The sequence below is a fragment of the Trachemys scripta genome, chromosome 7 (genome assembly GCF_013100865.1).
Source record: "Trachemys scripta elegans isolate TJP31775 chromosome 7, CAS_Tse_1.0, whole genome shotgun sequence".
NCBI classification, from domain to species: domain Eukaryota; kingdom Metazoa; phylum Chordata; order Testudines; family Emydidae; genus Trachemys; species Trachemys scripta.
Window position 1 is genome coordinate 46,840,392 of NC_048304.1, and position 23,297 is coordinate 46,863,688.

General features: G+C 51.0%; 2 protein-coding genes across 6 annotated transcripts in view; one reads left to right on the plus strand and one right to left on the minus strand.

The window, feature by feature from the left end:
• Nucleotides 1-11,443, plus strand: part of RAD54L2 (RAD54 like 2) — a 95,896-nt gene extending 84,453 nt beyond the window's left edge. For all 3 annotated transcript variants that reach the window (XM_034777489.1, XM_034777488.1, XM_034777490.1), the window contains 10 exons: nt 1,093-1,211; nt 1,518-1,636; nt 2,760-2,859; nt 3,069-3,274; nt 3,995-4,170; nt 6,119-6,315; nt 7,190-7,386; nt 8,455-8,544; nt 9,918-10,010; nt 10,316-11,443. In XM_034777489.1, coding sequence (XP_034633380.1) covers nt 1,093-1,211; nt 1,518-1,636; nt 2,760-2,859; nt 3,069-3,274; nt 3,995-4,170; nt 6,119-6,315; nt 7,190-7,386; nt 8,455-8,544; nt 9,918-10,010; nt 10,316-11,301 — 2,283 coding nt within the window. In that variant the 3' untranslated portion in view covers nt 11,302-11,443. The remainder of the gene's footprint in view (nt 1-1,092; nt 1,212-1,517; nt 1,637-2,759; nt 2,860-3,068; nt 3,275-3,994; nt 4,171-6,118; nt 6,316-7,189; nt 7,387-8,454; nt 8,545-9,917; nt 10,011-10,315) is intronic.
• A 7,466-nt stretch (nt 11,444-18,909) lies between these two features.
• The window catches only part of LOC117880906 (semaphorin-3D-like), a 44,899-nt gene continuing 40,511 nt past the window's right edge, over nt 18,910-23,297 (minus strand). For all 3 annotated transcript variants that reach the window (XM_034777493.1, XM_034777492.1, XM_034777491.1), the window contains 5 exons: nt 22,337-22,378; nt 21,755-21,912; nt 21,241-21,305; nt 20,086-20,219; nt 18,910-19,813 (listed from right to left, as the gene is read on the minus strand). In XM_034777493.1, the coding sequence (XP_034633384.1) occupies nt 19,385-19,813; nt 20,086-20,219; nt 21,241-21,305; nt 21,755-21,912; nt 22,337-22,378 (828 nt within the window). In that variant the 3' untranslated portion in view covers nt 18,910-19,384. The remainder of the gene's footprint in view (nt 19,814-20,085; nt 20,220-21,240; nt 21,306-21,754; nt 21,913-22,336; nt 22,379-23,297) is intronic.

Consider the following 23,297-nt stretch of genomic DNA (forward strand, 5'->3'; position numbering starts at 1 on the left):
TTAAGCACTGTAATAAATTGCCCAGAGAGGCTGTGGAATCTCCATCATTGGAGATTTTTAAGAGCAGGTTAGATAAACACCTGTCAGGGATGGTCTAGATAATACTTAGTCCTGCCTTGAGTGCAGGGGACTGGACTAGATGACCTCTCGAGGTCCCTTCTAGTCCTATGAGTCTATGATCTCTCCTACGAAGCTCTGTCTTGCTCTCTGTCTTGATTAGTGTGTATAAAAGGCTACTAATGGGAATTATGAGACCACTGTACAGCTGGCACTGTGCTTTACACCTTGTTTTCATCAGACCTGGATGGTGCAGTGTCTGTGTTTTCTCACCAGCATAGCTGAGATCAGGACTTGGATGAGAGTGAGATGGCTGAGACTTAAGCAGAATAAGGCAATGGTGGTGCTAGTGGGCATCTTGAGGATATGGAGGAAGTGATTCCTGTTCTTGTACTCAAGAGTTTTTGTCTACCTATTGCCCAAGAAATCTGCAGTTTGAAACTCCTGGATCCTCTGTGGCTTTGGGAGTCAGCAGTGGCCAAAACCACCCCTTTCATCTGGACCTACCTGGATGCTTGTGGCCTCTCTTCTGGATCCAGACTGTGCCACAGTAATTTATTCCTCTGTCACCTTGAGACAGAGTTGTTTTAATGTGCTCCACAAGGGGCTACCTTTGAAGATCACTTGGAAGCTACAGCTGTCAGAATGCCTCAGCTAGATTCCACTGGCTGTCTTCACCTTTTATACTAGTTCTCCAGGAATTGCACTGGTTTCCTGTTCACTTCCAGATGCAATTCAGGGCATTGACTTTGTAGACTGAAGTCCTATAAGGGCACTTGGAGACTGCTGTTTCCTGTGAATTGCCACAGCAGTTTTCACGCTCAAGCTAACATCCCCAGACTTAAATGACAGGGGTGATGGCCAGTTATTCTCAACATGGGGATGTGTGCGTCTGGAACTTGGGAGGGCTATGTGGAGATTTGGGTCTTTGTATAGGGTACATGAGCCTGGAGCCTCTTATGGAAAGTGTGTTTTATAGAACTAACCAGTGACTGAGTACCTCCCCATGTAACCGAGTCTCTTGTTTCTGGGTAGGCCAAGGACATCTTGTGTGATTACCAAACAGGAGTTTTGGAGAACTCGCCCAAGATGGTGTTACTGTTCCACCTGATTGAGGAAAGCGTGAAGCATGGAGACAAGATCTTGGTCTTCAGGTAAGAGGAAGTATCAATGGCTGCTCCTCTGAGCCCTGAGCAATGGTGTGTTTGGAGATTAGATAGTGGTAGAATGAGACTGATGGTGTTTCCCCCATGACAGCTGCCCACTGCTATGCAATGTTTTTTGGTCTTTCCCCATTGTTTGGTTTAATCTTTTTTGTTGTCCATTGATTTTGTAGTCTCTTCATCCGTATAGCTGTCAGTGGTAAGGGGGTGTCCCGTGCTAGCAGGGGAAAGATGGAGTTCTGCTGTTCTAGTTACACTGTTAGGGGCTTTCCTGAGCAGAGACCTTGATTTTTGCAGCCAGAGTCTGTCCACATTGTCTGTCATTGAGGAGTTCTTGGCCAAGAGACCAATGCCCAATCCTTCAGGCTCAGATGTGCAAGGCGTTCATAACTGGGTCCGAAATCTCAACTATTACAGTGAGTACAGACTCCTCCTTCCTTCACCTGGGACCCTATTTGATCCTCTACGGCTGGGCTAACCTCTTGATGTTGCAGCGATTTCCTCCGGGTTCTCTCCACACTTTCGATTTGTTTGAGTTATCTTGGGTGCATCTTTTTAGTTTTGATCAGGACTGACTGATAATTTCACAGTTTCCCCTTTTCTTTTTAATGGCTCTCTGAATAGCTTAACTATCACTTCTTAAAACTTTTTAAAAAATCTTCATTCTTCCCTTGCACCACTTGGACACTTTCTAATTCTAGAATCTTTACTGCTTGTTTTGGTGATTGTGAGTTTTCCCTCCTGTTCTAGTCTTTGTCCCCTTCAGTAGCTGACTTTTGTCCCAGGGCAACAGGAGTGTTTAGGGTAGCTGGATGGACATGGTGTCCCTGAGAGCTCCTGGCAAGCATGCTAGGTGTGTATAAACTGCTCTAACTCCTCTTTTAACTCAAAGTCTGGGTGGCAGCATCTCTTCATCATGAGTGAGTTCTGCCCATGACCACAAGTATGCACTGTCCTTCTGAACTCTTCTTCTCTGATTCCTCTGCATATGCTCATGTTTGGTCCAGTGGGGTTTTGCCAGTGGCTTGCGTTGTTTTTGTGCTATCCCAGCTCAATGGGTCTATTATATATGGTACCTATTACCAATACTGGTATTTCAGGCTTTTCTGACTGGTACTGCAGACTTCTTACCTAAATGATGAGCCTCTGTGTAGGATCCCAGTGCATTACAACTGCTCGTCTTTGGTTTAGCTGTATGCATTGTAGCCAATTGTGGAACTTGGGCTATGCAAGACTCCTGTTTTGCACTCATGCGATATTGCAGCTAGACACAGCCCGAGCTCCCTGGCTCACTACACTGTGTATGTTTGACTGGGGGGATGTGGGCATTGGCTTGGACAGGTGAGGGCTTGTTGTGATAAGCTGGTTCAATTGCCTGAAATGGCTGGAAGCTCTGCCCTAGTTGGATCTCTGTGGAGTCTGCAGGGAAATGGCATTCTTCACAGTGCAGGCACTCTAAGAACCAGATGGGAACTGTTTTGTTTTGATGGATCCCACACTTCAAAGGGTTTTTAAATACCCCTCTAATTTTCTTACCAGGACTGGATGGCAGCACTTCTGCCTCAGAAAGGGAACGATTGATTAACCAGTTCAATGACCCCAGCAACAGCTCTGTTTGGCTCTTCCTTTTGTCCACACGGTGAGTTGGCCACCTGCCTGGAACGGAGGGGTGAAAGAGTGGGTTTCATTGATGTGGTGGAGGCTATTCAGACCAGAGAATTTTTTGCACTTGCTCTGTTTGAAAGATTTGGCTTAAGACCATACAGGATGGTAACTCCTTAAAGTATAAAAGTATTGAAGATTGGGAAGAAAAATTTATTTTGAAACTTAATTTTTGTTTCGTTTAAGAGCTGGGTGTTTGGGTGTCAACCTGATTGGAGCAAACAGAGTGGTGGTGTTTGATGCTTCTTGGAACCCGTGCCATGACGCACAAGCAGTGTGCCGGGTGTACCGCTACGGACAAAGGAAGCCATGCCACATTTACCGACTGGTTTCGGATTACACCCTGGAGAAGAAAATCTATGATCGCCAGGTCTCCAAGCAGGGGATGTCAGGTAGGCTTGAACACTTTTGCCAATACGTCATCTTGCTTACTTTCCTTATACTCTGTAGTCCATGAATGGAGTATGTATGATTTTGGTAATGCTTCCTTTTGTCTGACACACACCCACACCCATCTTGACACATACACAAAAATCAAGTCCAGGGAAATAGTACAGCCTCTTTTGCTTTATGGAGGTGAGAATGGGGATCTCAGCTGTTATCCAGAACTTTAAAATAATTTAACAGAATCTGGTGGTTGTAGTCCCTGGAAACCTGAGTCCCTGGTTAGTCACTATAAACTTTTGAGCCTTTTTCAGTGGTTCTGGCTCGTCAGTTACTCATCTTCGCCTTTGCAGCTGCCTTTTTATCACAATGTCCACATAATATTTTCAGCCTTCTGATGTGCAAGGGTGAGATGGGGAACTTCATCAACCATATTGTATGTACAGTATCTTCAGCTTCTAGGTTTGTGTATGCCAGGATATTAATGGCCCTCATCATCTTGCTGTAATATATGGAAAACAAAGCATTCCCTAGCCTGATTTGTGTCAATATTCAAACACCTGCATGGTCATGTCTCAAAATGCAGGGGAATGATTCCTGTCCATCCTCAGATATTCACAGCAGGGTGCTGTGGAAAGCACAGATTAAGAGCTGGGAAATTGAGTACAGCAGAGAGCAGTAAACTGTTTCCTCCTTACTCTGAATGATGCATTCCATCCATTCTCCAGATCGTGTTGTGGATGATCTGAATCCAGTGCTGAACTTCACCCGGAGGGAGGTGGAGAACCTGCTGCACTTCGTAGAAGAGGAGTCGGATCCTGCCCAGCTGGCATTGGACCCAAACAAGATGAAGGAGTCTGTCTTACAGCTAGCCTGTCACAAATACCCTCACCTTATCACCAAGGTAAGAACAAAGATACACAATGCTGCTTCCAGATATCATTGCCAGTTAGGGATGACACTGAGCTCAATGAGTAACTGTCAGCCCCAGGAGAAAATGGAGCTGCCTGTGTTGTGATACCTTGGTTAAGATAAGAGTATTCCAAAACAATATTAGTTATAAGGGACTGTGCATTTCTCGAGACGAGTCCATGATCAGTGTCAGGTATCAGGAAAACTGTTGTTCCAACCAAGACCTGAGGTTCATGTGCAGATTTCCTTAGGCCTTTGGTAGATACTCCTGGGGGAATTACGCACCGAATTTATGTCCCCCGCAGATTTCTTTGCTTCCCTGCAGAAAAACGACTTTCTGATGAGGAAGCAAAGAGAAGTCACAAGAGCGGTCATGTGACCTTTCCCAGCAGTATGTTTTGGGTGCCCAGGGCAGCTGGCAGAGAGGTAAATCACTGTGGGGCAAGGGGCAGGACGGGGGAAGACCCGGCTGGTGGCTCAGCTGTTAGTCCCGGCTGGGCTGGGGAGGACAGGACTTCCTCTTCCCTTGCACAGCATCCGGGGCTGAGTCAGACCCACCCCTAGATTTCTCCCCCAGCTGCAGGAATCTCTGCAAACTCCCTCCCTCCCCCCACCACTTCCTGCCCCCATTGCTCCTCAGCTGCAGGGGGAGGGATCACTGTACAGGGAGCTGTTCCCCCATCCGCCCAACTGCCGTGTATCCAGACCCCCTCATACCCAGACCCTCCTGCTGAGCCTCACCACCCGCACTCAGAATCCCCCTGAGGAGCCCCCTGCCTCTGGACCACCCCGATGAGCCACCTGCACCCAGATCCCCACCCCACCGAGCCCCAACCAGCTGCACCTGGATCGCCACCCCACTGTGTCCCACTCCCCCAGCATCTGCCTACCCCATTGAGACCCCTACACCCTCTGCCAAGCTCTCTCTCTCCCACACCCAGACCTTCCCAGGCCCCACCCACTGAGCCCCAACCACCTTAACCTGGACCCCACTGCATCATTCCATTACCATTGCATCCAGAACCCCCCAACAAGCCTCTGTACATCCAGATCCCCTGCACACCTGGATCCCCCACTGAACCTCCCACACCCAGATGGCCCCACACAGAACCCTCTCAATCCACACCTGGATCCTCCCACACTAAGCCCCTCCACACTTGGATTCTGCCAGGCTGAGCCTGCCTGCCCACACCTAGGTGCACCTCGCACAGAGGGGCAGGGCACTGGGGTGTTTCTGGGGCAGGCCCAGTCTTTGCTCTATGTCAGGGTTGGGTGCAGCCTCACCGCTGAGTCTGTCCCCCGGGGGGAGCTGCAGAGTGATCTACCACTTCTGTGCAGCCAGTGGCCTGTGCTCTCCAGTGCCATGCTGGAGCCTCCACATTTCTTTGACAAATAAAATCTGCAGAATTTTGCAGAATTTTAAAATATTGTGCACAGAATTTTTAATTTTTTGGTGCAGAATGCCCTCAGGAGTAGGTAGAGCATCTAGGAAGAACACAGTTTGGGGTAGTTTGGTTAGGGCTGTTTGAGGAGAGGAGAAATGAAGGACTGTGTCTGCCTGTCTGTCTCTCTATACAGAGATTCATGGTTAAAAGGAAAGCCTGCTATGGGGCATTTAGTGCAGTAATGGAATTGCTCCATTTATATGCTATCGTATTGCACGTGTTGTGGGTATTGTGAATAAGCATGTTCCTGTGAGTGTTCTGTGGTGAGATCATTGTGGAGTTCGTGCATAGGTTCTTTACAAGAAGTAACCATATGTGCCTATTGCACTAGTTTCGAACTCTTCTTCAAGAGCCCACCCAGAATACTGCCAAGAGCCTGCCAATTGCCATTTTATCCTGCCTGGGATACAGGGAGGGACTGCTGTCATTTGTGTTCGTCTACTGCCCTCTTGTGGTATGTTGGTGTCTAAGTATGTTTATGTGCTGTGACCATAGGAGCCTTTCCAGCATGAGTCGCTGCTGATTGACCGGAAGGAGCACAAGTTGACCAAGGCAGAGAAGAAGGCAGCAAAGAAGAGCTATGAGGAAGAGAAGCGAGCATCCGTCCCCTACACCCGTCCATCCTATGCACAGTATTATCCAGCCAGTGACCAGAGCCTGACAAACATCCCTGCCTTCAGTCAAAGGAATTGGTGGGTGCTTATTTCTTTCCATGTTCTGCTGAGGCCTTCAATTGAGGGGACAGGCAGGGGCAGGAAAAACAGCTGGGGTAGATGAAAACTAACCTGTTATCCTGGGCATTCTCACTTGGCTCCTAGGAAACAGGAATACTGAGGCTTGGTGATGCCCCCTCTCCTTCCCCTGCCAGCTCTAAATACACATCCATGAAGAAGGGGAATGAAGCAAGGAAGTTGGGGAAAACAGCTGATTAGGGAGGAAGGCTCCCTTTGCAGCCTTGGGGGCACAGGCAGCCTTTCTCAGTGGGGTGGGAGGAGGGTGTCACTGATTGCAATGGCTGTGGCTGAGAGAATGGATTCTGCATCTCTCAGTATGGTACTATGCCCAGACATATAGTGAAAGTGTCAAGACCTGCCCCCACACACAACCTTTCTGGCTAATATCCAGAGTCACTGTCCATCATCTGCCTTCACTCCACATGTCTCTGCCGTCGGTAAGAAAGCACCCCCAGTTTACAGATGGGGACACTGAGGTGAAGTGACTTGCCCAAGATCAGTGACCGTCAGGAATAGAGGCTGGGAGTCCTGACTGCCAGTTCTGTGCTTTAACTCAGAGATCAAACTCCCTGCCATATAGCGATTCACTCTCTCTCAGTGATCCTGGAGCAGTGAGATTCCTACTGCCTCTCTCCAAAACCAGGAGCAGAGCCAAAGAGTTTCAGGGCTTTGCATTTTGGGTTTTTCTGCCTCCACAAGCAATTTCCTCTGTGCAGAGCCTCACAATTGCCCATGTGAATGGCTGAGAATGGTGGAACCAAATACAATTGGGACTCTTCCTCCAAAAGAACATAACTCAGTTTGATACTTTCCTTTTCCCTCTTTCCACTAGGCGACCAGTCTTCAAGGGCGAGGACAAGCCAGTGGCAAGCGTCCGCCCTGTTCAGTCCACTCCCATTCCTATGATGCCTCGGCATGTCCCGTTGGGTGGCGTGGGATCGGCATCTGGTTCCAACCCTGCTGTCAGCTTCCCCATCAACTATCTGCAGCGAGCTGGTGTCCTTGTTCAGAAGATTGTCACCACAACAGGTCAGTCGTTTCTTTGGAACCAAGTCCCCCTGAGAACACAGCTGGTTGAGACAGAGTCCTGGGATCCAGAGATGGAAGACAAGCAGTCCATCCCTTGGGGATAGAACAGTGTCCCAGACAGCCATGGCGTCTCATCTGTGGCCTAAGAAGCCGGCTGAGCCCCTTGAGGGGGATTGTGTCAAGAAGAAAAGTGTCTGATTATGAATTGAAATGTGTCCCTTGAAGCATGTGCTGTGGTTTTTAAACTGAAGTGCTGGAATAAGATCCATTAGTGCAGACCGGAGGCAAGAGGAGTGCTGCTTCCCCTGCAGCAGTTTGGCTGGGAGCTGTCTGTTCTCTACTGCAGCTGCTCAACACCTCCCCTGCCGCATGACAAGGGACGGAGGAGAGAGTAACTCTGGCTGTTCTAGTGCCTGACTCTGATTCTCTGTCCTGGCCCCAGCATAGGTTAGAGCAGTGCTATAACAGTGGCTAGGGACCTTACACCAGCTGAGGACAGCCAGAGTGCGGTGGGCTCCAGCCACTCCCTTTCCCTACCCCTCTCTAACCTTTGCCTACCAGGGAGAGAGGCATAGGAGCCAGCTATGCCAGCTCTGCCTGTTATGGATTCTCCCATACCTGGAGAATCCCCAGCAGCAGGTTTTGCACCACAGGTGTGAAAAGGGAGTAAAACAGGGCAGTGAATCTGCCCCAAAATACTGATTGGGGCTCCCTGATCTCTTTGCAGTTTGCAGGCCAAACATATTTCAAAAGCCAGGCGTGCTGCACTGTGGTACCCCTTCCAGTGCTCTGCCCAATCCTATTTCTATGTTCTAAGATGGGGCTTGTGTACTGGGACAACATGCCTTTCATTTCTCCTGATCCCCACTCCTTTCTGGGCTCTCGGTCCCAAGGGATTCCACTTCTGCTTCCTATGCCTTCTGTGTTTCTCATAATAAAACCCTGATCTCATTTGTAGCAGAATTTATTGAGGAAGCTAGCTGGGTGGTGAGGGAATTTAGCCCTGGATTTCTCCCACTCTTTTTGAGCCCATAATGTAACTTCTCAAATGCTGGCTTTCTCCACCAGATATTGTGATTCCAGGCACAAACACATCCACCGATGTGCAGGCGAGAATCAGTGCTGGTGAGAGCATCCACATAATTCGGGGGACTAAAGGTAAATCCCTGTTTTGGGGAAGAAGTAACTGCTAATCTCCTGGCCCTGATACACTAGAATCCCCCCAAATTCCTGTTTCCAGTGCTCTGCTGGCAAGATGCATTTACTAAACAGGCTTCTTCAAAGCTTGAAGAGTCAGAAAAACCAGAGGCTTTACTTGTGGGTTTAACCATGATGGGGAGATGAAGGGGACCAGGCCACTGATATTGTAATTTCCTGCCAGTGCCCCAAAGGGGGAATGGTCTGCCATCCTTCCCTTCTGAAGAGGATGGAAGCAATTTCAAGCTCCAGGGTTGCCCATCTCATTATGTTGACACACAATCTTCTATCATGTTTTGGGGATGAATAGTTCTTGACCTACTAGACTGTTGCAACCAATGGAGAAGTTGCAACTAACAGCGTCCCAGGTCAGGCTGTAAGGAGATGTGGCGGCGCATTCTCCCTTCCAGTGGAGTCCGTCTTGTCACCTTTCAAGAGTATTGCAAGCTCTAGCTCTTTCCACAAGCCTTCTCCCAACAACGGTGGAGCAGCTGGCCAGGCATCGTTTCTCAGAGATGGGGCAGGGCTTGGCCTGTTTGCAGTGCTGTAACGCTGGAGAGGTGATCGGTTGGGGCCCTGGGGACAGGGACCGTATGTTTGTTATTTGAACAGAGCCTAGTTGAGTGCCATTGAAATACACTGACAGCACTGCATAAGGGAAAATGGAACCAGAGTCATTGCCACTGGCAGAGATGATGACCTGAAAATGCGTTTGACTCTCCTGGGGGAGGAAAGGGAGCATAGGAAGGGGATTCGGGTCCTGCAGTGATTCAGCGGAGAGCTGTGTGTGTGTGTAACCCTTGGGCAGAGGGAAGCAGAGGGAGGGATTTTTCAGGGACAGACTGGAGACAGGCTCTAAAGGAGAGAACCAGTGTGCACCTGAGTGCAGGGGCACTCCAGCACTGAGAGTGTTCAAGAACACAGTCCCTGGCTGCCCTTGTCGCTAGCCAAGGTGCAACCCTAGGAGCTGCTGCATCCTGGTTTTACAATCTGCTCTGTTTTAGGTAAATGGCATGTGGGCTGCAGACTCCTGGCATGTTGCCAGCACAGCCCTCAGTTGGGCACAGTTTGGGTGCCTCTGGCCTGTCTGAAATGGACCTGTAGGCCTCTGACACTGGCACAGCACTGTGACACCAGCATTGCCCCATGGCAATGCTCACCGACGTGGAGAGAGAGATCAAATGTTCGGGGATTAGGGGCTGGTGTGTCTTCTCTGCTGCCCTTTTCTCTCCCTGCCTGCCCGTTCTGCAGCCTTTCCCTGGGGCAGGCAGCCAGCAGCTGGGCATGGAGCTGTTCGTGTGTCTGACCCGTTGCTTCCTCCCTGTCTGTTTCAGGGACATACATCCGCACCAGCGATGGGCGGATTTTTGCTATCCGGACCACTGGGAAGCCAAAGGGCGGTGAAGACCGTCGAACAGCTGCCTCAGGTAGGGGCTGAAGATTCTTACACGGGATACACGCCCTGAGTGCTCTCCTCCGTTGGGTTTCTGTGGGGGGTGTTTCACCGCACTGTCTTCCCCAGGGCTGTATCTAGGGGACTTTGCTTTACATCCCTGCCCAAGAGCTTCCTCTCTTCTCACTTCTTTAAATTCCACATTTTTTCTCCTCCCTGACTGATTCTATGGCAGCCCCCTCCCCGCCCCCCGCATCCCATGCCGAGTCTATTCAGTCCCCCCCCTCTCTTTTCCCAGCGCCCTCTGTCTCACCCACTCCATCTCCTTGTCACCTCCAGGCTCTCAGGGTCCGTCTCTGGAATCCACAAGCAATGGCAGACACAGTGCCTCGTCGCCCAAGCTCCCTAACACAGAGGAGCTCACTTGGCCCATTTCCCCTGACAGCCCGGAGATCATCAGCGAACTGCAGCAGTATGCCGAGGCAGCCGCTGCCCGGGAGTCTCGCCACAACTCCCCCAGCACTAACACTGTGCACGGACACCCTGCCCGGACAGACAATGCGGCCACCTTAGCAGCCCGGGGAGCTGAGCAGCGATTGGGCCTCCATTGCTTGGCTCCGTCGGTTTCTTCAGCCCTGCCAGCCACCAGCCAACATGTCGATGGTCACTCAGTGCTGGACTTACGGGGCAACAAGCGCAAGTCGACCTCGCCTTCTGTCCCGGAGGAACCAGCCCGTCGGCAGCAGAAAAAGCGCCACCTGCCAACGTCTGTTCAGTCGTACGAACACGGGTACCCAGTCTCTGGTGGGTTCACCATGCCCCCTGTTTCTTTAAACCACAACCTAACCCATCCATTTGCCCCCCAAGCAGGAAACTCCGTGTACATGGGCTCATCCTATTACCAGCTGCCCAATTTACTACCAGACCCTCAGCTGGTGTTCCCTGTGACTACTGACCCTCTGCTAACAGCCGGCACCGCCAGCTCCTCTGCTGCTACCTCAGCCACCGCCAGCATCCCCTCGTTCATGCTAAACCCCTCTGTGACGGGGATGCTGCCCAGCTACTCACTTCCCTTCACGCAGTCACTCCTGCCTGAGCCCAGGATGTTTGCTCCTTTCCCATCCCCAGTTTTGCCTAGCAGCCTTCCCAGGAGCATGGCGTCTGCCTACCCTGGCTACATGTCCCCTCATTCGGGCTACCCGGCCGGGGGCCTCCTGCGGTCCCAGGTGCCTCAGTTTGAATCCCAGGAGGCCTCAGAGGTGGGATGCAGCTCCAATGATGATGAGGACAAAGACGACGATGTAATAGAGATCACAGGGAAATAATGGGTCCGGTTCCTGTTAGATCTCAGCTTAGCCAGGAGGCAAAAGTTTCAGGACCTCTCTGGAGTCAGGATTTCACCTCTGAGCTATGGCAGCAGGGCTGGAGGAGGAGACGTTTTTAGATGTCAAGGATCTGCATTGTATTGGGGAGGGAGGGTGGGGAGAACAAAACCTGAATGGACTTGCAAGGGTGGGGGGCAGCAATGCAAACCATAGGAGTGCCTCCCTTGCTTCCTCTCCTGCATTGTCCGTGTGTCTGTCTGTGTTATCCGAAAGGGAGCCTTGATGTTGCGATTCAGTGCCCCTTCTCAGGCCTGGAGACACTGAGTTGATCTCTGTGTTTTTGAAGAGCTCCCTCTCGCGCAAACTGCCTTATCTGTGAACTTTTCTCGCTCAAGGAGGCACGGGCTGGGGGTGTGCCCCAGGAGAGGGTCTCGATGAAGAGCATTTTTAATTGGGGTTGGGGAGGAGCAGGCTATATGTCGTTTGTGTAGGAGGGGAGGGCAAAGGGTGTGTGGGGGGGTCAATGTGAAAACCGATTTGTCTTTTCATCCTCTTAAAAATTCAAAACACAATAATCTGACAGCTCTTGCCAGGCCCCTGCTGGAGGATGAGGTGTGGAGTGGGGAGAATGCTGAGCTGTGACATGACTCTCCAGTCTGCTCCCCCAGGGGGCCTTCTCTATGAAGTCCTCTGAAGGCAGTGACCCTAGTAGTTCTGGTGTTGGCTTCTCGAGCCTGGGTTGAGTTAGGAATCCTTTAAATCTTGTAGTGGTTTGAGGGGAATTCTGGGGACTTTCCCAGTTCCTCCGTCTCTTCCAGTGATGGCTGCCTCACCAGGCTATTGAGGGGTATGCCCTCAGGCTCCAGGAGGAGGCCTCGGGGGGAGCAGGTGGACCAGTTTGATTCCTATCAACCCCAGCCAGCAGGACAGTTTGAAAAGGGATACCATTGCGGACTCAGCACCCGTCTCCATTGACTCTGTGACTGGAGCGACTGCCCCCTCCGCAGAATCTCTACATTAATTTATTTCATGAAGGCAAATATTTATTTGTTTGGGGAGTTTCTTTCTATGTTTTATTAATTGTGTTGTTTAAAAGAAAAACAAACCTGCTGGCCTCCATAATGCAGTAGTTGATTGTTGGATTGTCCATATGGGGGAGATGAGCCCTAATGACCATTTGACCAAAGCATAATCTGAAAGCAGGACCAACTGTGAACGTTCCCCAGTAGCCAGCTCCCTTGTTTGGTTCTGTTACAATGATGTGGCATTGCCTGTGCCATATACACCTCTTTGGGGGAGCATGTGACAGTAGCATGGGATAGTTGTTACAGTGTCTGTCCATGCAGTACAAGGGATAATGAGACACCTCTGGTCTTGGGGTTGGGATCACTCTGGCAGCTGAGAAATTAAAGTGATTCCTTATCTCTCTGAGAGATTGGTTATCTCGGCTCATGATAGGTGGGCTTGGGGATCTCGTGGCACAAGACCCCCTGGCTGACATGTGGAGCGCTGTTGCTGGGCTTCAGCCCTTCCCAACTGGATGTGTCACATGAGAGTAAAAGGCGAGAGAATGCCTCTAACACAGAGAGTAAATTGCACTGACAGTTCACCTCTCGGCGTCTGCATTCAAATCATGCTCTTGGCATTGAAATGCCACATTTACATGAGTTTGGGCACCTGAGCTAGATGGCCTGCCATCCTGTCCGCTGTGTGCGTGCACATGCACTGATAACTGCTGAGTAATCTTGGAAACTCAATGCCTGCTCAAAGGCCCAGATCCTTGAAGGGATGTAGGCTCCTAAATCCCATTGACTTCAATGGAAGTTTAGAATCTTAAATACCTTTGAGGATCTGGACCTAAATGTCACCACCTCAGGGAAAGAGAGAGACTATGAATGTCTTTGGAAAGTGGTCCATGCTGATGCTTCAGCATGGTTATTGAGATCTACTGAGACCAGCTCAGGAGGGAGGGACAAGGCATTCTGGCATATTGTGTAAGGTAGCTGTGAAGAAAGGGGAACTGCTTTATCAAGGGAAGGTGGTGCAGTGCGTGTATTTGTGTGTACCATGACAAAAGTAGGACGTTATGGGGCTTTCTCTCTGTCATTCTCTGTTTTAATGGAACTTGTCTGTCAGACATAACCACACCATTCATAGAAGCCTTAGATCTACAGTTTAGCTATGCAAATTATTTTAAAAAACAAACATTGAAATAGTGCTTTCTTCTTTAACATATCCTAGGAGTTGAAAACCGAGGGGTTCTGAGCAAACTTCTGAACAGCTTGTCTTTGGATGCACCATGGAAATAAACAAACAAACTCCCCCTTCCACTCCACCCCTCAATAACAAAGTAACTAACTGATGGTGTCCATGCAAATTTCTCCAAAGACTTGACAGTGCTGCATCTCTGAGTCATGCCCTTTGCAATTTGTGTGTCCATCTTGTGCAAAATACTGTGACGCTGATTGTATTACAGCTGTCTGTTGTATCTCTGTAAGGCTCTCAAAAACTCCAGTGGATTTGGGAAGTGGACCTAGGCAAGGGGGTTTCTTGTCATGAGTAGCGAGGATTCAGACCTGCAGGAAATCTAAACAATACTTGTGGAAGGCAACAGTTGATTTAGGGTTAGAGCAGACCTTTTAATCAGAGTCCTTTGGCATGGATTATGGTTCCTTCATTGTTTGTGCCAGGGTAGCACGTTTAATCTGAATGATCCTGCTAGTTCTTTGTAACGGGGGCATGTTGTGTGTCTTTTTCTCTGCTCAGATGAGGCATGAAGATTTGACTCTGAACAGTAGGTTAACGTATGGTTCTGGATGCTGTACCTGTAATTGCAGTAGCTTTCACGGGGACTTTGCTCATTGCCTCACAAGGAAAGCACCAGAGGCCTCTGGAGGGCACTTTGGAAGGCACTGAATTGGGCAGGCCTCTGGCACACCCTCACTTTGGTGGGTGGAATATGGGAATTTTTCTGTTCACAGGAATAGGTGCACCTGGGATTAATTTAACCAAGCCCTGTAGCCATAGGAACTGGAGACTGATGGATCCTTTGATAGCCATAGGAAATGGACCCCTGTAATTTACTTCCCCAGCCACTGGATGACAGTGTTGTTTCACATGGAATATTTACTTCCTGCAAGCAAGTAGGTTTAAAAATGTGCTTGTTTTGAACACTGGTTTTTGTATTCAGTCAAGAAAGCTAGGAAAACTAATGCTCTTTGCATTGTGCAGATTCCCGCATTAAATTGACTCTTGTAAACAGGGACCTTTTTCTGTCCCTGGCAAACTTCTGTCTCCTCCCATCTGTTCGTAGTACATTCAGTGCTTAGAGTACACATCCTCCATAAACTACTGGAGACTAATTAGCCCCACAAGTGCCTGGGTCGAACCCCCATCCTGTACCCCAGCCAGCACTTGGTGGGTGGGTCCCTCTCTCCCTCCCGCTCCATCCTGACAAATGCTCAATCCAGACTACCTCCTCCCCCACAAACCCTCCCAGTTTCCATGCGTCATCTCCCAAAAGCTAGCTAGTGGTTTAAAGATGAAACCCCATTGATTTGGGGCATCACAACCTTTGGGAGAGATGATCTCGTCACCTGGAGTGAAGGAAGGGTTGTGAAGGTGATTTCCTCTGCCTTAGTTTTCTGTTAGTGCTGATAAAGCCCCCATCTCCCAGATGCTGACCACTGAGATCCACTGGGTGTGCAACATCTTCCAGGAAGGTGCAGCTTCTCGTGCCAGAGGGCTGGCAGTGCTTCTGAGTACATGAAGTGCAGGGAATGCAGACTGAGACCATGGATCAGAACTGTTTAATGACGGAGACCAGGAATCAGAATTGTTTAATGACTTTTGCATAGAAGGTCAGAAAGTCCTTTATCTGATGCTGTATAATCTTCAAGAATATCTTGGACATTCAGAGGTGGTATTGACAATGGAGACCTCTCTGAATCCTGTTCCACAACACTTCCTTACCTAGGGTATGTCTACATTACAGCCACTACAGTGGCACAGTTGTGGCGCTGCAGCTGCGCTGCTGTAACGCCCTAGTATAGGCTCTTCATGGATGGAAGAGTTTTTCCATCGCCGTAGGTATTGCACTTCTCCGAGAGGGGGAAACTAGATGGATGAAAGAATCCTTCCATGGACCTACCTGTGTCTTGACTGGGGGTTAGGTCGACCTAACTACGGTGTGAAATTTTTCACAGTCCTGAGCGACATAGCTAGGTGGACCTAAGTTTTAGGTATAGACTAGGCCCTAGTCTCCTCGCTCCTCCTCCACAACCCTCAGTCTTCTCTCTTTCCCTGATCTCTCCTTTCCAGACTCCTCTTTTCTCTAGCTGACACATACGTCCTCTCTTTGCTTTCCTGACCCCTGTGATGGGGCTGTCTCTGCTAATTTTCTGACTCCAAATGGACTGACCAAAGTAGCTTATAGTTCATATTTGTGCTGCAGATAACACTGAGAGTAGGAACAGGGGCTCTCTGATAAGCACTTGGACACTAAGGAAGATTCCTGGGCAGAGCACAGAAGCCCTGGGGACTTGTGGAATACTTGGGTTGCACTTTGGCTGCCCCTTTCAGTCACTATCTAGCTATAATGAGTAGATTTTACTTACTTAGGCCGAACTGTTTAGATGGCAGTTTCTGGAGCAGCAGGGATATCAGGGCAAATTCCACACTGTACTGCTACAAGACACTAAGACAGAATTAGGGGAAGAGGTGACCTCATAACTGTGATGTTTCTGTGAGTTTTCTAGGATGTACCTAATCTCAGTCCAGTCTTGGGCAATGTATGTTCACGCAGTTCTGCAGGATGGAGCATCTCACATTCAGTTCCAAAAACTGCCAAACGAGCTTCTCTCAAGCTTTGCTGGGAATGAAAGAATTCACTTTGCGTTTTGCTCTCCGGGAACAATCATGCGATTGAATTTCACTAGTACAAATACTGATGTGCAAGGTGAAAGGGCGCTCTCCCATTTGAATACTTCTGGCAAGCAAATTCAGGTTGGTTTTTCATGGACATTTGCACCAGTAAGCAGATAAATGTTGGCTAATAACTTCAAATAATTGTTAAATTAGAGAAAATCATGGTCTGTGGACATTCTGCGAACAGAAAGGGGCAAAATACAGCAACTCCATTCACAATGAATGTGCTTCTCTGCTCTCTCAAGTGAGATCAGGTAGTCCAAATTTGAGCAGGAAGGAGGGTGGGGGGAATTTAGACCAACTAAGATACACTGGGAATGGCTCCTTGCAAGCTGAATAGGAAAAGAAACCCATCTGCAAAGGGAGAGGATGTTGTAAGTGGGGGGTGATCAACTGTGTAGGGTGGAGGGAATAGAGAAAAGAAATCCCCATATGCTCCACCCTATTCCCCCTGTACTGAAACAATACCACTAACAGCTGCCCAAAGCTGCACTGTGTCTTGGGTCCTGTATTGTTAGCCATCCAGCTTGCATTCAGAAACTCTCTGGTAGATTTGCTTGTATAGGGGAGCGTGAGCGAATCCATTGATAATGTTTGTTTTTTATTTTGTTTTTTCTGTTTTTAATACCGCCTTAGTTTGTGGCCTGTCTTTTGTGATCAGAAAGAGGAGTTACTGTAGCAGGGTGGGTCGGTTGGCCGGCTGCACACATGATCATGTGCTTCCCTCTTCTCTCTGTCTAACGGGGCGTGCTCACTGATCTCCCAGAACAGAGACTTTGAACAATTTGTTGTTTATATGATGTATTTATTTTTACTTGTGTTTCATGTCATTTTTTAAAAAATCAATAAATTGTAAGTTGGTATAACTGCCGCTTGGCTCTCTCTCTCTCTCTCTCTCTCTCTCTCTCTCTTTTGATAAAATAAACTTCAAAATTAAAAAAAACCCACAGCGACTATTGTCTGAAATGACTTTGGTTTGGATTTGTGTGTTCACAAATTGTTGACGGAGCCAGGGAGCTGGGAAGAGGTTCAGTGAGTTCGATTGCACTGGAGTTAGAGAAACAAAGCCTGGTGCATTTAGGATGTCAGGCCTCTGATTCAGCAACGCACATAGGCATGTGCTTAACTCCCATTGAATTCAACGGGACTTAATTTTAAGCGTGTGCTTTGCTGAATTGGGGCTGTGGTAAATTTCACTTTGATCGGTGATATGTGAAAATGATTGTGCATACTTTATTTGAGAACTATCCCAACAGAATCATGCCTCTTTTCAGCAAATGTTTAATATCCTCGGGCTGCAGTGAGGACTTTTGGTATTAAGACTCCATTATTTTGTACAAGTAAGAGGGCAGAATATTTACTGCAAGGGATTTATTCCCTTTGTTGCTGTGAATCAGTTGTGCTCTTATGTACTTGCTCCCAGCATGAGAGGGAAGCTGCAAGGAGGGGACTCCCAGCATAGACCTGTTCTGCCACCCCTGTCCCAACTACCTTGATTTTCCTCTTTTCAGGATTCAAGAATGGGCTGGGCCTAAATTAGTTGTTCTGGCGCGGGCCCTCAGAGCCCTTTCCCCATAAGGCAGACATGTCACAAGGTCCTCCACCTTCGTATCACCAAGTTCCTGTCCTTCCCCCGCCCAGTTAGCAAACTCTGGGCCTTTTCCATTAAGGAACATTTCTCCACTTTTCCTTGAGGGTTGAGACTCAAATCTCATTCTGACAGTCAACTCAGCTCTGCCTTTCACACCAACCAGTGTAATTCCCTACGTGCCTTCCGTCCCAAGCCTCAGCTATGCCAACTCCATGTGGTGGATATTCACAAGGTCCTAAAATTCTGCCTCAGAAGAAAGGAGTGGAAGGGGGTAACTGTTGTCTGTCCTGTCCTTGAGGGGCTCCGAAAGGTCTTAAGGTACAGATTAGTTCAGATAGGCTCCAAGCCTGGCCAACAAAGCTGCGTATATTAATGTCCCAGCCCACGATACCAGAAAACTGTCGTCCTCCTGGGATGGGGCCAGTTACAGCCTGTTCCCACTTTTATACCATGCTGAAGGTTTAATATCCTTTTGCCAGCAAGAGACAGCCTTGAGCCTGCCTGCAGAGTATAATGGCCTTTCTTGTCATGGCCTCACAACATCTGTCGCTGCCTCCATCACAGTAAATGGCCTGTCGGACACAAGGGGATGAATGTCCCCACATGTATGTCATTTGGTTTTCTCCAGGGTTGGAGGATCCCTGCGCAGGAACCCTCCCTGATTAATGCTTTGCCTCTCTGGTGCCCAAGACTGACTTTTGAGTTCCCAGCACTGGTACCATTCTGCAGGGAGACTCATTCCAGCTGCCTCGGTCTCACAAGAACAGTGCAGCACTGCAGAGGGTTTCTCCGACAAGACCAGATGGCTGGTAAAGGGGAAAATATAACTAGTTAAACATTGCAGTGAGGGAGGTAATTATGGTTGTTCTCATTTTGCCCCGCACCAAACACTGAGTCCGTAGCACTTCTGGGACCGAACTCCAAACTCCTCCCTCCTCAAGCCTGTGCCCTATCCACTAGCTCATGTGGATCATCCTCCCTAACTGACTTGCAATGCTTACCTGAAGGGACTGGGGGCTCTGTACTCCACCAGAGCCGAGGGAGAAGTGTATTACTGAGGCTGGGTATCAATTCCCCATAACGAGGGAGGCTGGTAAGAAGCATGGGTTTCCATTCTATTTAATTTCCAGTATTTATCATTAATAAAAAGAGGTGTAATAAGAAAATGACAGAAGAAAAATGCAGAGAATAAATATTTCACGGTATGTAAATAGTTTAAAGTCCTCGCGTCACGTCAGTCTGTGTCAGCCGGCCTAGTAACCAGACTGTTTGCTCCAGGCCGTGGCTGCAAAGTCCCTGTTCTAGCACCTCCTGGACTTAGCAGCCCCATTGGTCTGGGGGTGTCTGAGTGCATCTGCACTGTCCGCTGGCCCTCCCCAGGCTCCAGGAGATGGCAAAGGGCAGTGTCATGGCTGAGGTAGTACATGGCGAGTCCTTGGGCCTCTCAGCAGGCAGAGTTTGGCAGCAGCTGAGCTGGCACCTGTGTCCAGGGCTGTGCATTCAGAAGACGTGGGTGGCTAATGGAGACTGGTTCAGTGACGCCCCCCAGGGGGCACTGTGCAGAGATCAGACTAGTTTCAGCCCAGCTCTGGCTGGCTTCAGGGGGTCGGGATGCCTCCGCACTCGGCCTTTCTTGCTCTCCAAGGAATGCTGCTGCCACTTCGGGTTCCAGGGCTTTTGCCGCTGCCTCTCCTGGTGCCGGAGCGCATTGCAGTACTCGTCTAGGCTGGTGCCCGGTGCCCCCAGGGTCCCTGGGTAGCCCTTGTACTGGAGCTGCACGGGCATGGCGCTCAGGTGGCTGCCTCCCTCCTCGGCACCCTTGCTCTGTTTGGCCCCCATGGCCTTGTGGCCAATGACACGAAGGCTATAGTGCATGAGGGGGCGGGAGAAGGAACGCTCCACTCCCTGACACTGATAGACCCCAGCATCCTCTCTCGCCAGCTGGCGGATCAGGAGTCCTTGCTCCAGGATAGAGAAGCGGTCACCGGTCCTCACCTGGGGCAGACACAGGGAGGGGACAAAAGCAGAGCGCCCTGAGATGCTACCCATGGGCTGCTGCCATGGCACCAGGGCTGCAGCTTGTGACATGCTCTGCTCGTCAATCGGGGATGGTGGCGTTGACTGTGCCGGCTGAGCTGCTTGTGCAATGGGCCAGGCTCCAGCCTGGGCAGTGTCCCCCCGTCCTACCCCCTCTGAGGGACTGGGGAGGAGCGTGGGAGTCTGGTCATACCACTCCCCATGATTTAGCTTTTCCCTTCCCCAAGTACCTCATCCAGGGCTGCCTCCCTGCTGCGCTGCACGAGCCACCGAATGGCCGTCTGGGGAGAGCGCGCCAGGCACTCGAGGAAAGTAGTGTTGTTCTCCACCCCAAATACCAGTTTCTCCTCAGTTGCAGTGACCCCTGCAAGGGGGAGAGCAGATCATGTGCATATGGGGGGAGCAGAGTCCTGCTGCATCAAGTCTCTCCACACCCTGAACCAGCACCCCCTCCTTCCCCAGCCTCTCTAAACCAGCCCCACAACTTTTGCTGCTCTAATCCCCTGGAGCAGCCCTGCCCCATCTGCTCCAGTAGCCCTGCACACTGGGTGAAAGAGTTCCACATTCCGGCTGGGCCATCTCTAGCTAGAGCGCCATGTGTGTGCAAAGTACTCTAGCCAGTGGGGCAGGAGGGCAGAATTGTAATTGGCAATGATACAACCACCTTTTGCTGCATGAAAAGGGGCCTGGGTGTGTGTGAAGTGAGTTGCTGTACCTCGTCTTTGCACACATGCAGCTGGCAGTGCCCAGAGCACAGGCGGAGGGCATGCTGTTTGCAGAGCAGCGTAAATCCCGGCTTTCCCGGCCTGGCACGCTAACAGAGTGTCAGGCTGATGGCGCACCGGGGAGTGACTGGAAGGGGGACAGCATTTATGGAAATGGAGCTGGCCATCCCAAGGTACTCTGCTCTGCTCACTGTTTGCTGGTTAATTACCCAGCCCCATGTCAATGGCCACCTGGCACTAGATCTGCTCACACCCTGTGCCCTGGAACTGAGCTGGGTTCAGTTTTGCAAGCAACACTTCCTGGAGGAAGCGTGTTGTCCGAGTCTGGGGGTGGTGCTGCTGTGTGTCTGCTGGGGATAGCTGCTCCTGTTCGTTGCTGCCAGCATTGGGGAGGTGGGGGGCCCTTCCTGGGGCTATCAGCACCCCAGTGCTCAGCCCACTGCATGGTGCAGTGGTACAGTGTGCAAATGCACCATGATGTGGCTTTGGTGCAATGTCTCCATCACGGGATGGGATTGCCCTGCCCATGGCCAGTCCTGCTAGAGGCACCCGAGGCATGCTCGAGTTTCACCTGCTCCCTCCTCCATGGCTGAAGAGAACAGCCCATGCTAGGCAGCATGCAGCCGCTGGGAGAGGGGTGCCGCAGTGCCTGATTCTCACCCGCTGTGGTGTCCTGGCACTGACTGACCGGGTCGGCCTTCAGCGCATCCTGGCAGCGTGCTCGCCTGTGGGGAGGGGAACGAGACAACGCACTCAGTGAGCCAGGCGCCTGCTGCAGGGCATGCATCAAATAGAGATTTATTGATGGGTCTGTGGGGGGCTCAGGCTGGACTAGCAGGAGGCTGCAGGGCTGGATGGAGGGGCACTGGCAGGGCAGTGGGGGCTCAGGCTGGAATAGCAGGAGGCTGCAGGGCTGGATGGAGGGGCACTGGCAGGTGGGTGTCTGGAAGGCCCCAGACAAGAACAGACAGGGGCTGCTGCGGTTCTGTATTGTTGACTTGGGTTGATTGGGAGAAGCCAGTGCAATGTCTGGTCCAGTGGGTAGTGTCCATGGCCCCTGGGGAGAGGCTCCGGACTGCAGGGTGTGTAACCAGCCCTGAATTCCCTCTTCCCACCTCCATGCAAACAGCCAGGAATGGCGGACACTGTGTGAAGGAAGCAGGGCTAGGCTCACCTCTTCTCAGTCAGCCGGTAGGGGCTGCAGCCCTTGCCGTCCCAGGTGCAGTAGGGGTCTCTGGCCAGGCAGCAGTCTGTGCAGTCTTTGCCGTAGAGCTCGCAGCGGTACAGGGAGAGCTGGACCAGCCCATGGGTGCTGCTCACAAACAGCTCCTGCTGCTCATGGAACCAGAATGGCTGTCAGCACCCCCGGCTCCCTTTCAGTGGAAGAGTGGCATGCAGGAGCCTGGGTGCAGGGCTGGACCCACACCTCAGTTCCTAGCTAGTAAAGGAACCAGCTATTCTAGCTCTTCAGAGACTAGTGCAGGGAGTGGGCACCTGACTCAAATTGGGGCATTTGACACATGTGGACTTGGGCAATGCCACTCCTGGCACCATGCAATGGGGGGCCTGACCCAGCTGGAACTGGGCTGCACCACACCTGGCCCCTGGTGCCCTGGAGTGGGGGATCCTGTCCCATGTGAATGTCTGCATTAGCATGTGGCTCCTGGCCGGAGAGCCTGGGAGTCGAATCCTTGTCTTGCAGGGTGTGACTGGGCCCTGTACAGGACTTGGTGAATGGTCATTAATGAGGCCTTACCCGCTTTGGTGAGAACTGCATGTCCAGGATAGGAGACGGCACCTAGAGGAGAAAGGACCGCACTGGAGCTTGGGTAGATCTTTGCCCAACTTCCCAGCTGCGTTCAGCCATGGCAGCCCCAGCTGGTCCACTGCTGGATCTCCCACACTCGCCCTGCTTTGCCAGTGCACCTCCAGCCTGACGTACCCTAGCCCCTGCTCTTCTAGGATTGGCCCTGTGCTTGAATGGGTTAAATTCCAGCAGGAAATGGACAAGAGGTCAGGATCCAGCGCCAGGCTCTGAAACAGGCTCTGTGTGACCTTGGGCAACTCACTGAAGCTACTCTGTGCCTCAGTTTCCTGTCTGTGCAATGGGGCTAACAGCACTGCCCCTGCCTCTGACTGAGGGTGAGGCCCTCTGAGACTATAGCAGTGAGGCTCTGAGCCTCCAGGTGGAGGAGCTGGGCTGCAGCCTGCAGGACGCGGTCACCCCACACCCTGGGCTGGCTGTGGCATGCCACTGCATGAGCTCAGGGACGGCGAGTTGTATGGGCCTGTAGTGTCCAGGCTCCAGCAAATTCAGAGCCCACACCCACCACCCAAAAACCCTCCTGCACCCCATCCCATCCCATCCCAGAGCCCGCACCCAGCACCCAAACTCCCTCCCAGAGCCTGCACTCATCCTGTACCCAAATTCTCTCCGACAGCCTGCACCCCAAACCCCCTCCTGCACCCCAACCCCCTGCCCCAGCCCAGAGCCTGCACCCAGCACCCAAACTCCCTCCTGGAGCCTGCACCCCTCCTGCACCCAAACTCTCTCCAAGAGCCTGCCCCCCAACCTGCTGCCCCAGTCCAGAGCCTGCACTCAGCACCCAAACTCCATTCCAGAGCCCACACCTCGCCTGCACTCCAGCCCTCCTCCCCCCCACCCACACTCAAACTCCCTCCCAGAGCCATAGGCAGGTGTGTGTGGGAGAATGGGG